The sequence below is a fragment of the Onychomys torridus genome, chromosome 22 (genome assembly GCF_903995425.1).
Source record: "Onychomys torridus chromosome 22, mOncTor1.1, whole genome shotgun sequence".
NCBI classification, from domain to species: Eukaryota; Metazoa; Chordata; class Mammalia; order Rodentia; family Cricetidae; genus Onychomys; species Onychomys torridus.
The window spans coordinates 41,710,437-41,726,033 of NC_050464.1; the positions used below are offsets into that span (position 1 = coordinate 41,710,437).

Here is a 15,597-nt window from a genome sequence, read left to right on the forward strand (position 1 = left end):
GGGGCAGGGCAGGGGATGGGAGAGATAGAATCATTGTTTCCCTTAGTACTTTCCTAATTACACTTTATCCCAACTGAGAGGAGGCAATTCTGCCTGGTTTCCAGTCAGTGAGGAGATCTGTGACAGCTGGAGCCAGAGAACATTAGTTGGAACATTAGTCTAGCAACCTAATCCACAGAGCATCAGAGGTTTGACTTCAAAGTGCCTAAATTGGAGCCACCAAACCCCTCACGGTGACAGAAACAGTGTCCTGTATGTACAGCTATTTGGAGCACACAGCCTGAAGAGGTGCCCATTCCCAAGGCCGTTTCCATCAGCACCAATTCACAGGAGGAAGTTACTCAGACAGCTCCAGGCTGCTCTGCTGTTTACAAGAATCCCAAGAGTTACTATCAGCTCCTTCAAGTGAAAGTAGGGTATAGGCATCAGGGCAACCTCACCTCCTCTACAGTGCTCCACAAACTTTACTACATCCCTCACAGACACAGGAAGCATCTGCAATGGAAGAGCGCGGTGAGCTCACTTTCCTTGGCTTCTTTGATATAAACATTATACCCACCACATCCTGAAGCTTTCTTCTCTCTGAGCTCCACCTGCCCCCGACTCCTGCGGTCTTGACTCGGTCTCCCTGGCTGCCTTTCCTTCCTGTCCTCTAAGATGTCACCTTGACACTCCCTTGTAGTTCTATTCACCAATGGTCCTTAAAGTGGGAGAAGTCACTACTGGGAGTGCAGAACACTGAACTCACATGAGCTTTCCCCAACCCCTTCCTCTCCTCCAGTTTCTTTCCAAAGGCATCTCTATTCTCCTAGTCATCCTGGCACACCACTTTGTGACTGAACTCTTAATTGCTTGTTCTTAGCTGTGGTGGTTTAAAAGAAAATGGCCCCACGGGAGTGGCACTATTAGGAGGTGTGGCCTAGGTTGGAATAGGTGTGGTCTTTGGAGGAAGTGTGTCCCTGTGGAGGCGGGCTTTGAGGTCTCATATATGCTCAAGTCACACCCAGTGAGACAGACCACTTCCTGTTGCCTGTACAAGATATAGAACTCTCAGCTGCCTCTCCAGCACCATGTCTGCCTGAATGTTGCCATGTCCCATCATGATGATAATGGACTGAACCTCTGACCTGTAAGCAAGCCGCTCCAATGAAATATTTTCCTTTATAAGAGTTGCCATGGTCATGATGTCTCTTCACAGCAATAGAAACTCAAACTGAGACATTAGCCAAATGCAGAGAGGATCCACTCTGTGGATGCTGACACAGATGACAAAGCAGAGGCGGGAACTGCAGTGCCTCCGAGGTGACTACACCTACACAAGTGCACACACAACAGTGGTTACATCTGAACAGAACAGAGAAGGAGACAAACGTTTCAACACCACTGGGCTCACCCAAAGGAAATCTCTTACTATAAAGAGAGGCTACAAGTGGTGAATGGAATTTTGGGTAATACTGAAGTGATGGGTAAACTGCAGACAAGGAGGAGGAGACAGCTGCAGGAAGAACATAAAAGCAGGAGAGCATGGCCAAGGTGGAAAATGGTGAGGTCAGACACCACACAGTAGGTACAGAGTGCTCAGGAGAAGTGGCAGGAAGACAGATAGAAGACTGGATGGGGGTTGGAGATTTAGCTCAGTGGTAGAGCGCTGGCCTAGCAAGCACAAGGCTCAGGGTTCGATCCTCAGCTCCAAAAAAAAAAAAAAAAAAAAAAAAAAGACTGGATGTGTTCATCAGGACAGCTTTGAAGCACAGTAATGACTGACCGTAGCTGAAAGTTTTCCTGTGTCCTTCCTGGTCCACAGACCCAAGTAAACACACACAAGCTTCTATTATTTTTAAACCACAGTCATGGCAGACTTCCTGCTAGCTTAGCTCTTACATCTTAAATTCATCCATTTCTATAAATCTGTGCTTTGCCACATGGCGTGTGGTTTACCAGTGTCTTTACATCTTGCTTTTCCTGGAGGCAGCTAGCAGCGTCTCCTCTGTTCTCTTTCTCCTTCCTCTCTCTCTAGTTAGAATGTCCCACCTAACCTTATCCTGCTTCACCATTGGCCAGACAGCTTTATTTACCAACCAATCACAGGAACACATATTCACAGCATAAAGACATTACCCATCAACAGACTATTGTTGGGATACAGGACACTGCAGCCAACAAGTGGAACTTTAAGAAGATAAGCCTAGGGGTTGGAGAGAAGGCTCAGCGGTTAAGAGCACTGACTGTTCTTCCAGAGGACCTGGGTTCAAATCTCAGCACCCATCTCAACTCCAGTTTCAGGAGATCTGAGACCCTCACACCAATGTGCATAAAATAAAATAAAGTAAAGTAAAATAAAATAAAATAATAAAATAAAACCAAACAAAATTAGCCTACACTGTTGTAGAGGGTGGAGGAACATACATGACTCAGATGGAGGGGCTTGACTGGTGGGTTCTTGCAACACACTGGGCAACTAGGAAGGGGCAAGGCCAGAGAAGCAGCAAGAGAATGGCAGCTTAGAGTGACAGTCAGCTGAAGCAAAGGGAAGGGAGAGACTGATATCCGCGTGCTGTCAGGATGGTGTGGGAGGCTGAGCAGTGCCCCCATGGCCCTTCCCTGGAAACCTTCCTGGGTGGGGAATGCTTATTCTGATCTACTAGGCAGGCCTGACAATGGCCCAGCTGTCCCTACTAGAGGAAGATGGTGGCCTGGGGCAGGAAGAGGACAACACCGGGTCAGAGCAAACACTGTAATACTGGTACGCCATAGGCAGACAGGAAGTGGCCCATAGGAGGGAAAGGCAAAGAAACAGATTTCCCCAGGCCACTGCAAAGGACTTGGCTTTAGCCAGTGAAACTTACTTTAGGCTCTTAGTAACAATGGGGCTGTGAGAGAATACATCTGCATTGTTTAAGCTCCAGGTTTACAGCATTCAGTGACATCAGCTTCAAGTACATGGCCACAAGGTGAGTTCAGTAAAGCCCAAATGGCCAGTGTTGGAAAGTACTGAACACCAGTATAAGGCGAGACTCACTCACTAGGCACCTGGACACAGGAAACAGCAGGGAGGTGAGAAAGAGTAGAGCTGGAAGCAGTGTGCAGGAAGCAGGGGTCAAAGGCTGGGGGTGATAGACAAAGATCAGAAGCAACAAAACACAAGAACTCCCACCTGGAGGTTAGGGCACCTCCAAGACTGAGATGGAGGCTGGGAAGAGAGGCAGGCTCTGGGAAGTGTGTGTCATGATTCCACTCCACACACGGAACAGGCTGCAGCCACTGAGCCTGCATCCACAGATATGAGTCTATGCATACGGTAAAGGGTCTGGAAGGTTCTACCAAACCACTAACTGTAGCTAACTCTGGGTGTGGGGCAAAGAAGTTACATGAGGAGACAGGTGTCCTTTTCCAATTTATTCACTTTCATAAGAACTTCTTTTCCACAAAAGCGTACACCACAGTTGTAATTTAAAAAAAAAAAAAATCATCAATCTGCACAAAGAACAGCCAGGAAGAAAGGACAGTGTCCTGCACAGAACTGGGTAGGGGGACTTCAGTGGCTGAGGTGTGATGCAGATCTGGAACTTCAAAAGGCCTCTCAGTCCCTCCTGAGAGGATCCCTGCTGATCTCTGGAGAGACGCAAAAGTCAAACTGCTGAGGTTAAAAGTAAGTGGAGGCTTCAGCAGTGGGGCCGCAGCTTCTCACTGAGCCCAAACTGCTGTAGATGATGCACAGGAGTGGGGAGGGCACACCAGAAGGTGCTGGTGAGCAGGAGCAAGCCAGTGAGCAGCACTCCTCCATGGCCTCTGCTTCAGTTCCTGCCTCCAGGTTCCTGCCTTGACTTCCCTGGTTGATGGATAAACCCCTTCCTCCCCAAGTTGCATTTGGTCATGGTGTTTACCACAGCAACAGAATCTCTAACTAAGACAGCCTCTAAATTAAAAGTTGCAAAGAAAGGGTTCCTCTGCCACCCACCAAGAGGTTGAACTTAGTCAAGTCAACTGCCTGGGAAAGCAGCAGCAACAGGTTGATGTTATCAAGACACAGGCACCAGAAGGCAGTGTCTCTGCAAATCTCCCTCACAATGTGAGACAGACTCCCATGTTACAGAGTGTGGTGATAAGAAAAACAACAAGCAACCAGCAAACAACCATGACTACACTAAAACCAGTGAATGACACACTTTAAATCTCACAGTAAGAGGATGTCCGCCCAACTAAAAAACCACAAAAGGGTCTAACCCCAAGATGGCTCACATGGATTTAGCTTTCAAGGCTTTAAAAGCACAAGCCATATCTAGACTAGGCTACATAAAGGGAAAAAATATTACCACAAACACATAAAATCTTAGTGCTAAAAACTGAAAGGTTAATGAAAAGAACCAAATGAAAATGCTAAAGCTAAAAATTGCAATATGTATCTTAAAGTTCACTTCTGCAGAAAACAATTAGGCTTGCCCGAGAAAGTGTCTAGGTTTCTGGGCACAGTTGGAATAAATGCCCATGAAAGCATCATGCTCCCCTGTCAGCTGGGGAGGCATCAGGTGATTCTGCTGCCAGTGTGCTTTATCTTGGGAACTTTGGGTTGTGTGGTCAACTGTATCTACATGAGCAAGGTTCAGTAACAAGTGGAGACCACGGCTGATGAGCCTAGAACTCTAACTGGTGCCATTTGCCACTGCTCAGAAGAGTTGGTGCTGTCCACAGACCCAGTGAGGAAAAAAACCTAACAGTTCCATGCTGGGAACTCAGCTGCCTCTGCCCTGTGAGCAGAGCTTAATTGGCACCCTTCACCATAATCATTTAATAAGTATTGCTGCCACCAGCCTGACGTGGGATGTCAGGTCCTAGACTCAGTGAGAGACCCTGTCTGTCTTAAGGGAACAACACCAGTGTCCTTTGGTTTCACATGGGCACATACAGGCAAGCACCCCACACACAGGAGTGTTTGCAGACACATAACAATTTATAACTTGAGGAGTTCCTGAGACACTGTATTGTCATTAAATTTAAGTCTCACTAATTTCCTGTGGTCAGAGACTACAGGGCTTCCAAAGGAATGGCACTCTGAGACTGTCCCCAGACCAAGCAGCTGGCGCCCATGTTCAGCTCATCTGTATCTTTTGAATTTTTTTAAAAATGTTTATCATTTATGCCCATTTATGGGGCTGCAGAGATGGCTCAGAGGTTAAGAGCACTGACTGCTCTTCCAGAGGTCCTGAATTCAATTCCCAGCACCCACATGGTGGCTCACAACCATCTGTAATGAGATCTGGTGCCCTCTTCTGGCCTGCAGTCATACATGCTGCACACATAATAAATAAATAAATCTTTAAAAAATATAAACAAGAATGCCCTTTTACACTTGGGAGGCAGAGGCAGGCAGATCTCTGTGAGTTTGAGGCCAGCCTGGTCTACAGAGCTAGTTCTAGGACAGCCAGGGCTACACAGAGAAACCCTGTCTTGGGGGGAAAAACAGGGAAATAGAGCAAACGCCCATTTAGAAGAAACCTCTGCCTGTCGCTGAGGGTGGGTGTGTTCCTTCCTTTAATTCTATGACCCACTATATTCCGAGCCTCTCCCACAGGCTAACGCTCGCTGACAATTCATTTGTCCATTCTCTTATGCCCCCACTCCTCCCCCGGCCCACCCCACCCCCAGCCTCAGCAAATCAGTTTAATTCTAGAATGAAATAATCTGCAGCACTCTCCTGAAAATAAAACATCCTTTCTCTTTGCTTGCGTTGCCTTTACTTGTTCTGATGTAAAGAGCACGGACTGGCTACATCGTGTGAGCGGCACCCGGAATGCTTATGCGGCTGCCATCTGTAGTGTGTGGAATTTCCCTGTGAGCTGATGGGACACAAACTACTGGGATTTTTAGACACTAATTTTTTTTTTTTTAAATCATTGGTGATATACCTTTTTCTTAAAGTCTACATTATCAGATACTAATATGCTCACCTCCACCTTCCTATAGTACTTCTGTGGTTCATATTTAATTATTTACATATGTTTGTTAAGAACAGACAACACAGGGTTGGGGATTTAGCTCAGTGATAGAGTGCTTGCCTAGCAAGCGCAAGGCCCTGGGTTCAGTCCTCAGCTCCAGGAAAAAACAAAACAAAACAGACAACACAGAGTTTTCTGTGACCTGTTTTTTTTTTTTTTTTAAAGTTTTATTTAATATGTATGAGTGTTTTGTCTGTATGCATGTGTGTGCACTGTGTGTGTGCCTGGTACCCATAAAGACAGAAAAGGGTGTCAGATCCCCTGGAACTGGAGTTTCAGACCATTGTGAGCCACCCTGTGGGTGCTGGGAATTGAACCCAGGTCCTCTGCAGGAGCAGGTCTCTTAACCATGGAGCCATCTCTCCAGCCCTCTTCTGTGGCCTTTTCTTTTAACATTTAATGGGATCAGTCTTTGCTGGTTTGGGGTCACCACCCTACAGTGTCTTTCTCTTGTTCTCCTCTACTTGCTTACTTGTTTCTCTTGGAAGTTGCTCTGAAGATTTCAAGTGTTCTTCACAGTTTGGAGTCTACTTTGAGCTAATACCGAATGTTTCCTGGGAGATCTAAGTACTTGGCAGCCTTGCAGACGCATCTGCTCCCACCTGCTGCATTAGATGCTGCAGCTGCCACACGTTTTACTATACCTGCCTTATTTTAAATACAGTATTGTATTTTTGTTTTAAACAGTCGTTTTAATTACTTAAGAGGAAAACAATGTTTTGTTTATCCATGTATTTACCATTTCTGGTAGCCTCTTCCTCTCCTAAATACCTGAGTCTCCATATGGTATCATTTTCCATCTGTCCAAAGGACTTCATTCAACATTTCTTATGGTTCTCTGACAGTAATGAGCTCCTCGTATTGTCCAGCTAAAACACACTGTGTGTGCCTTCATTCCTTTTAATTTGTTTGTTTCTCTCCCTCTGTTTTTTTTTTATCTGTTTGGTTTACTTTGAGACAAGGACTTGCTCTGAAATCCTGGGTGAGCCTTGGCCTCCTGGGTGCTGGGATTATAGGCACACATTTTGCCTTCATTCTTGAAGAATAGTTTTTCTGGATACAGCATTCTAGGTTTGATGGGACATTTTAATCTTTCTTTTAGCACACTTTTAAGCCCAGCACTTGAGAAGCAGAGACAGTGGCAGGTGGATCTCTATGAGTTCGAGGCCAGTCTGGTCTACATAGTGAGTTTTAAACCAGCCAAGGCTATACAGTAAGACCTCTTTTTCAACTCCCCACCCTTACCAAATGTCTCCCCAGTGTTTCTGACCCCAATTGTTTCTGATAAAGGTTCAGCATATATACCTTTTTATTTTCCTTGACTGCTTCTGAGATTTCCTATGTCAGTTGAAGCATTTGGATTATAATATGCTCATATATGATTTACATTTGAATTTTCCTCCTTTAATTTCCTGAATCTTCATCAGATTATCTCTCTCTCTATGTGTGTGTGTGTATCATCTATCTTCTATGTATATATGTATGTGTCGTTTTATCTAACTTCCATCAAATGTGAGCAATTTTTACCTATTACTTTTTCAAATATTTTTCTTGACCCATTCATTCTGCCTTGTACTTAGGAGACTTGGACCATGGTTCTCTTCCTGTTTTTTATTTTCTTTCTCTCTTCATAGTTTGAAAAAATCTAGCCCCTGCATATATTAAAATCCACTAAGTCAGGGCTGGAAGAGCTCAGTGGTAAAATGTTTAAAGCACAAGCGTAAGGACTTGCCTTTGGACCCCCAGTGCCCAGGGAAACTCCAGGTACTCGTGGCAGCCTGCCTATAATCCCTGTGCTTGGGAGGCAGAGACAGGGGAGCCCTAGGGCAAGGGGGCTAGTTGGAGGAGCCAAATCAGATCAGTGAGCTCTGGGTTCAGTGAGAGACCCTGTACCAACCTGTAAATGATAGATAGCGATTTAGGACACCCACTGTCAGTTTCTGGTCTCTATACACATGTGTATCCACACACATGCATGCACATCATGTATACACAAGAATGCACAAAGTCTCCTGTCATCTCTTATTGCCCTTCAGAGGCCAATCCTGGTGTCTGTCAGACATGTCCCACCCCCAGTTCAGTCATTCATGAGTAGGACTCTGAGTCCGTCCAGCCCCCAGGACCTGCCTATCTTCCCATACCCTTCCCCCTAGCTCTAGTGTTACAGGCTTGCATGACAATGTCAAAACCCAAGTCCTCATGCTTGTCAGCAAACACTCATCCACTGAGCCATCTCCCCAGCCCAGGGTTTTGATTATCGATTTTTTTTCTGTCTAGTGTTAGAAATTGAACCATGGGCCTCATATATACTAGGCAAATATTCTACCACTAAGTCCTACCCCAGACCCCAAGTAGTTTAAAATTAAACAAATGGACCAGATAAAAATAATAAATGATCTTATAAAATTATTTAAGTTCAATGTAGGTGAAAAACATAATAGAGAAATTATGTGGTGGGTAGAGAAATGTAAGACCTTTACACAACTGCACTGAGAAGAAGGGGCACAATCAGTGGTCTAAGGTTTGACATTTGGCAGCTAAAACAAGGACTCAGAGGAGAGGAGATAAAATTACACAAGACACGAGCAGAAACAAATGGAATAGCAAACACACACAGGCAAAGCACTAACGGAGCAAAGATCGGGTCTTCTTAAATCGAATCAAGAAAATTGGTAAATTTCTGAATGATCTAGAAAAACAACTACCTATGAGGAAGGGGTACAGCATACACTCCCCATTCACTAACGAGGAGAATGCATGATGTGCTCTCTAGAGGAACTACTGGAAACACAAAAAGAGGTTAGAGCTAAAACAGCGAGCAGATAAACCCCTGTTGTTCTCTGGGTGTGATGTTTCCCAACTTATTATATTATTAGCTCTTCAAAGGCACAAGGCTTTTGAGGTGTTGACATCCCTTAAATAAATGACACAGGATTAATTACAGAGTAAGGAGCCAATAAACACCAGTAATTGATAGAACGAATACAGACAGCTGGGAACTTATTACTTTGGTTCTTCCAGACACGATGAACCTGGGACCCACAGGCCACATGCAGCCAAGGACAACTATAAATGCAGCTCCGACTAAAATACAGGACTGGAGTGTGTGCAACTCAATGGGACAGTTCTCAAGTGTAAATTTAGCAGATGACATAATGTCCTCATGGCAAACGGCTGTAGAGTCCTGCAAGCCTAGACTCCCATTCTGGCCTCAAGCTCATTTTCAGAGCCACCTAAGAACCCGCAGGCCTCTATGCCAAAGGCTACAGTGTGGGTTTAACAAAGACTGTGGTTGAAGCAGCAGAATGGAGGGGAGGGAGGTGCTAACATGGCGCCAGTGGGATGGAGACAGTTGTGTGGCAGTTCACGTAAGGAAAGGACTCACTACAGTCACTGCCAGCGGTATCTGAAGCCCAGGCCAACACCAGTGAGGTCCTTCAATCCTCTCCCCATCCAATCCTCCAGAGCTCACAAATGGCCAGAAGGTTCTGCTCAGCAATGAAGTTGACTTACTCTTCCAAACACCCCATGTCTGTCACTGTGTGGCTGCCCATGTTTGCACACAGAGTCCAGAGACTTTGCCAAAGTGCCTGCTGTCCAGTTACTTACAGGTGTCTACCAGTCACATTGAATTGTCCTGTCACTGAGCACCAAACCAACTGCAAATACATCTTCCTTACGGGCCTTCACAAAATGATTCTGCATTTATACGCAAGCTATCAGTATTATTCTTCAATATACATAATTTTGAGGGAAAAGATACACCATGGGCTAATTCACCAAGTCAAGTCATCCTGTTGTATTTTCCTCAGGCTCTTAAATCACACACAGCTCCCTATTACCTCCATACTCCTCTCTCTGTTAGAGAGGTAATTGCTCTTCTCTCTGGATAGGCTGAAAGGTGGAGTGTTTGTCTCCCAGCACTCAGAGGTTTAATTCTCAGAGCACAAAAGAGGTGATGTGATTTACAGTCGGCAGGCTCAGGGGATATGGCGGAAGGAAAGATACAAAAGGAATTCTTTTGAACTAAAACACACAAGCTCTCGAAAAAGACAGTGGCTACTCCAGTCATTTCCAGCTTAGCCCAGGGTTGCAAAGGCAGGCCCTTACCCAGATTGGAGGATGCGCGGCCCTCCGCAGCCCGGTCCTTGAGGTCCTCAGCAATGCCCAGCTGCTGCTCGTGGTACTGTTTTGCCCTCTCCAAGTCCTGCATGCACCTGGCGGCATGGCCCAAACCAGCATAGGCCCGCATCTCAATGGACTTCTCCATCAGTTCCTGTGCCAGCTCCAGCACACAGTTGTGGTAGGACATGGCCTTGTCAAAGTTCCTCCGGTAGTGGTAGGCACTGCCCAGGTTGCTGTAGGCACGGGCCTCCTCCCGCTTGCTCCCCAGGTCCTTGGCTATCCGCAGGTGCTGCTCATGGCACTGCACGGCATTCTCAAAGTCGCCCATAGCGATGTACACAGCTCCCATGTTGCCGAGTTCTCGGGCTTCAGAAAGTTCATCTTTGGACTGCTTGGCAAGAAGAACACACTGTTTGTGACTGGCCAGAGCATTGGGATAGTCTCCGATGGCTGTGTACACATGACCCAGACTACTCAGGGCTGACGAAGCTGCCTGGAGAGGAAGGACAAGGAAGGAAATGAGGACACAACAGAAAATGGTTTGGGTTTGTTTCAGCAGATAAAACTTGAGAGTTGTCTAGAATTATCAACCCAGCTGCCAGTGGTGTTTCTGTCAGGAGACCACAGGCCCATTCAGAACCAACAAAAAGCACATCCCATGGCAAGTCGCTAACAGAAGACAATGGCCATGTAAGCAGTGGTGTGCTGAAGCCGATCTCACGGAGACAGGGGGTGTTTCATGTAATTTTCATCTGGAAGACTTATTAAAACTCCTAACAGTCACTGTTATTACAGCTCTGTTAGTACCCACTAGCTTCTGTGATAGAAGAGGTTGTCAGAGGGTGTGTGAATCTCATGACAGACACAGGGTACTGAGGACCCCTGCATGGCTCTATTCCCTGAGCACAGGATGCCAGGGGACACATGAGTGGCTCTGTGACCCTGTGCATCTCTCTCCCAAAGCCAATGGCATATGTTGAGGGGATACTTTCCACCATGGCCGGGACTCTTGCTCTCTTATCCTGCTCCCTAAAGTGATTTGTGGCTTAGATCTGGATCAGAATCAAAGGAGAACTGTGGGTGGGGCCCAGCTAACACCTCAGAACTGGGCAGCCCTCACCTGGCTGGCCATGCTCCTCTTGCTCATGTGGAGCCCCAGCTTCCCTTTACCTTCCTGAGTCTCTGAGCAGCAACTTCTCAGCACAGAGAAGGGCACCTGCCAGGACCCCACATACTGCACACCAGTCATCTAGATCAAATCCTGTCTGCCTTCAAGATCTTAATGGGACTGGTGGTATAGCTCAGCAGTAGAGCACTTGCCAATAGCATACAAGGTCCTGAGTTCAATCCCCAGCACAGAAAAAAAAAAAAGATTGAAAATTGGAGGTCTTAGTGAAAATGACTCTATGCCGGTACAGTACTACACAGAGGTACAAAGCAAAGAGACAACCAAAGCATCAAAGAAGAGGCCGTACGCTTTCTAGCCCCCTACCAAGTGCAAACAATCTCAGAGTCTAGCGTTGGGTTTTCAAGTCCTTTGTGCAGAGATATAAAGGGAAGTCACGCCAGGCTTTGGAAGCTCGCCTCCCTTCCTCTCCTTCATCACATGTCTGCAGCCACTTGGCTTGTGGCCCCTTCCTTCACACTGCTCCCACCTCTGTAACATGAACACGTGACCCCGGAAGAACAAAGGGTGGCTTGGTCACAGGGGCCTCCAGCCAGAGAGCAACAGTGAGGCAGTGCTGTCCCTGTAGAGGAGGCTGTTCTGTCTCAGATGTGCTCTTTGTGTCCTTCCAAAGGCTTTATTAATATTTCATAGACATGAGTGATGTGCTTTCCCTGTTTGCTTTGTCAAGTGTCAGTTCTTGCTCACAGGGTCTAAGACCATTTGCACAGTGCTTCTGAGTGGTGTGTTTGCAAAGTGAACTACATTAAGTTGCTTTTATCAACACACACGTGTTCCCACAAAAAGATTTAGAAATCAGAAAGGAAATAAATACTTATAAGTTTGCTTTTTTTGTTCTTGTCCAAGTAGTGAGAATAGATAAAAATCTAGGGATGTTATGATGTTGTACCAGTCGGACCCTGACCAAGACAGCAATGATATCACAAGGCAGCATGCCACTAAGTCAGTGTTGGCCTCAGGTCTCCACTCTGAGCCGCTGGGGAACAGAGGGACAGAGTGCCATGTCAGCCTACTGTACCATGACTCTCTACGGCTGCAACCGCAGCAGCGCTGACCCCCACAATCTTCTCTTCATTTCCTTCTCCCTGTGGTGCTTTTCCATCCCTTCCTCTGATCAGCTCCTTTTCCATCAGAACCTCTCTAGGGAGGCCGCAGTACAGACTACAACCTGCCGCCCTCTTGGCGGGATGCACAGGCCCTCCCCTGGGAAGCCAGGCAGCTGAGGACCGGGCACACTGAGCTCAGCTATTGGGGACCCACCTCTGCGACTTGCAGCAACTCAACAGCTCTGAGCCTCGGTTTCCACAAAAATATTTCTACCTTCCACAGCAACAAGCTGGGAGCTGAATGTTTTCAAATGTAGCCCCGAGCCCTGTCAAATGTGTAAGCCATAAATAATTCACTAGCTAGCTCCACAGAGCAGATCTGCTTGGAGGCAATGAGGCTTCGAACAGTGCAGCAGACGGATTTGTAAGACTCAGACAGGCACAGCACCCCAGGTGTCTCTGAGCTTGGAAACTTCTGGTTTACGGCAAGTCTAAATGAGGGTTTGGGGATCTTGTACTTCTGAGTCTTCATTTCTCTAAATGCCAGGAAGACACAGGAGCTGCCTCACTGAAGCTCTGTGAGCATCCAGAGAGGAACTACCATGCACCTCCCTCCCAGGGTGTGTGGAGAAGACTGGGGCATCAGCCCTTTCCTGCCATCCTCCCCTTAGCTCTGAAGAGCGGTCAGGCAGACTCTTCAAGGCAGCGTCCTACCCATCACATCTCCAGGAATGACTATGTGATGATGGAACACATCATCAGAGTCACTTCACTTCTTCTGTATTTATAAAGTGGTGCTAACAACAGCACTGTACACACGTGGAAGGGCTGGGCTGGCATCCACTAGGACCATTCCTGATAGCATCACAGCTGTGTAAACTCACAGCCAAGGTGCATGGGTGATGATGACCCCAAGCCGCTTGAGCTGGGCTCTTACCAGGCAGCCACTAGAAGCAGCCACTGAAAACATCTATATTCCTATCAGTTTCACAGAAAATAAAATCTAGTGTCTTATAGCCCCTGGGCAAATAACATGTGATAGTATTTATCAGCTAAGTGTGTTTGAAATTAATCACTTGTCTTTGTCCCTGCTCCTGAAGAATAAGGGTAAACCTGAAACAGTTTCAGGTTATTAGGGGGGATATGAAGGCTCCTGTCAATGGGGAATCCCAGACCCACTGCACACAGACGCTGTGTTTGCATGGGGCTCACACTACTTTCCTATATTGATCTTGCTGAGGTTTCTGTGCCAGAAAAGCAGCAGCTGCTTCCCACAGAGGACACATATGAGAACATCTGTATCAAACACTAAAATGCACACACTAGCAAACTGTCTGGGCAGAAGAACACAATGGCTTTCTCTTTCTACAGGACAGAAATGAGTCCGGTTCTTGCCAAAGCACAGCTCTCAGGCCTGAGCTAGAGCTGGAAATTTCTTCACGCTTCAACCCATCTTTAAGGGTTTTGAGCTTGAGAAATAAAGTAAGATTTAGACTACCCAAAGCAGAACCACACTGACCTGACTTAGACAAGGTTCTGAGGATGCTCACTTGCCTCCCATCTGGCATGTGTTTCCCTTACTGCCTGAATATTTTTCATCGTGGTTGTACTTTGCACTGTTACCTAAGGAATATTCGGTGTGATTATCAATTGATTAATTGCCTGTACTTGGGGAAATGGGGATTGTATTTGCAGCTAGTAGCAGAAATATTGATTTTCCCTTTTACTACCCAAACCCATGCGTATGATGTATTCCCTGCCAGCTCAGTGCTCATAAACCCCGGGTCCTACATTAATACCCAAAGCCCAGCCAAAGAACACAGAAACATGGAGAGGGGCTGGATTCAGACATACTGAGATTCACATGTCAGAGGCAATGTGCACTACAGAGCACTGTTGAGCCTAGGTTCCTCCCCTGTGAGAGCAGCCCAGGCCAGGACTTGGCACTAGAGGACTCTTAGGCTTGTAGATCTATCTTAGTTTCTCTTCCTACTCCAACATACTCTGTTAAGTCGTTTCAAAGAGTTGGTAAAATGGCCAGGAAACAACACAGAATTCTGTCACCACAACTATAAAGACAACAGAAACAGTTGGACCCCATGGCAGGCAGCACCATTACCTTCCCATGCAGAAGGCAGCACAGTGCTCAGGTTAGCCGCTCTGCAGACATCTGCCCAACCTGCCCTTTATTAGGGGTGGACTCGGTCACTGTCCCCTTGCTCTGTCCAAAGAAACCTGACACATGTGGTGAAGGGAGGAGGGATTGTTTTGGCTTCAGGTTCAAGGAGATAGGCTGGAGGGAAACCATCCCAGCCAGGGCACACTGGATCTGGAGTCAAAAAGCAGAGAGCAAACAGGAAGTGGAGTCAGGCTGTCGTACCTGAAGGTCCACCCCCAGGGACCTACTTCTTCCAGTCAGGCTCCATTTTCTCAAGGTCTACAACCTCCAAAATCACATCTCAATGATTCCAGCACTTGGATGGCTGGCACAGGAGAATTAAAAGCTTGAGTTCAGCCCAATCCACACAGTAAGACCATACCTCCAAACCAAAACAACACAGCCAAGGACTTTCAGTTAATGGTTAAACTGTGGCATTTAGGAGGCAGTATGAGGCAAAACTGTTTGTCCATCAAGCCACTAAGAGCCACAGATGAAACTGGAGATGTACGTGTTGGTGAAAGAGCCAGGCTGAAATGGCTCCTTTCTGCATTCATTCAGGACCGGCAAGCTCTGGAGTGAAGAGGTTCCAGGGGACTGGGAGTAAGGGTGTTATCAGGTAGAGGACAGGCAGTTTAGAGCACTGAACACATTCTGCATGATACAATAGCAGATATGTGACATTTATGTTTATAACACAGAATGAACCCTTCTGTAAATGTCAACTTTAGTAAGTAAGACATCATCACTGGCTCATCGTTAGTGAGATACACACCCTACAGAAGATGTCAGATGGGAGGCCGCTGTGTGAGAACTCTATTTCCTCCATTTTCTACTCTGAAATAAGGCCATTAGTTGACAAATTATTTATACATAAACTAGAACTTCCTCCCTTGGAGGAAGGGGTGGGTGGGTGACTCCAGGAAACGAACGGCCCACACAGGCATGATGCAAAAGTGTGTGCAGAGCCTAGGAAAGCAGGTGGATGAGTCTCTACCTAGGGTGGGCAAGCCCAGGCTTTTCCCAAACATGGCTTTATCTGATCATCATGTCAAACCTGGCATGTGAGACAAAGCTGCACGCACAGAG

The 15,597-nt window shown here is 46.6% G+C and overlaps 1 protein-coding gene across 3 annotated transcripts in view; it reads right to left on the reverse strand.

Annotated features, from left to right (window-relative positions):
• Ttc28 (tetratricopeptide repeat domain 28) overlaps positions 1-15,597 on the reverse strand; it is a 417,040-nt gene that overhangs the window by 109,869 nt on the left and 291,574 nt on the right. For all 3 annotated transcript variants that reach the window (XM_036171626.1, XM_036171625.1, XM_036171627.1), the window contains exon 5: positions 10,104-10,611. In XM_036171626.1, coding sequence (XP_036027519.1) covers positions 10,104-10,611 — 508 coding nt within the window. The remainder of the gene's footprint in view (positions 1-10,103; positions 10,612-15,597) is intronic.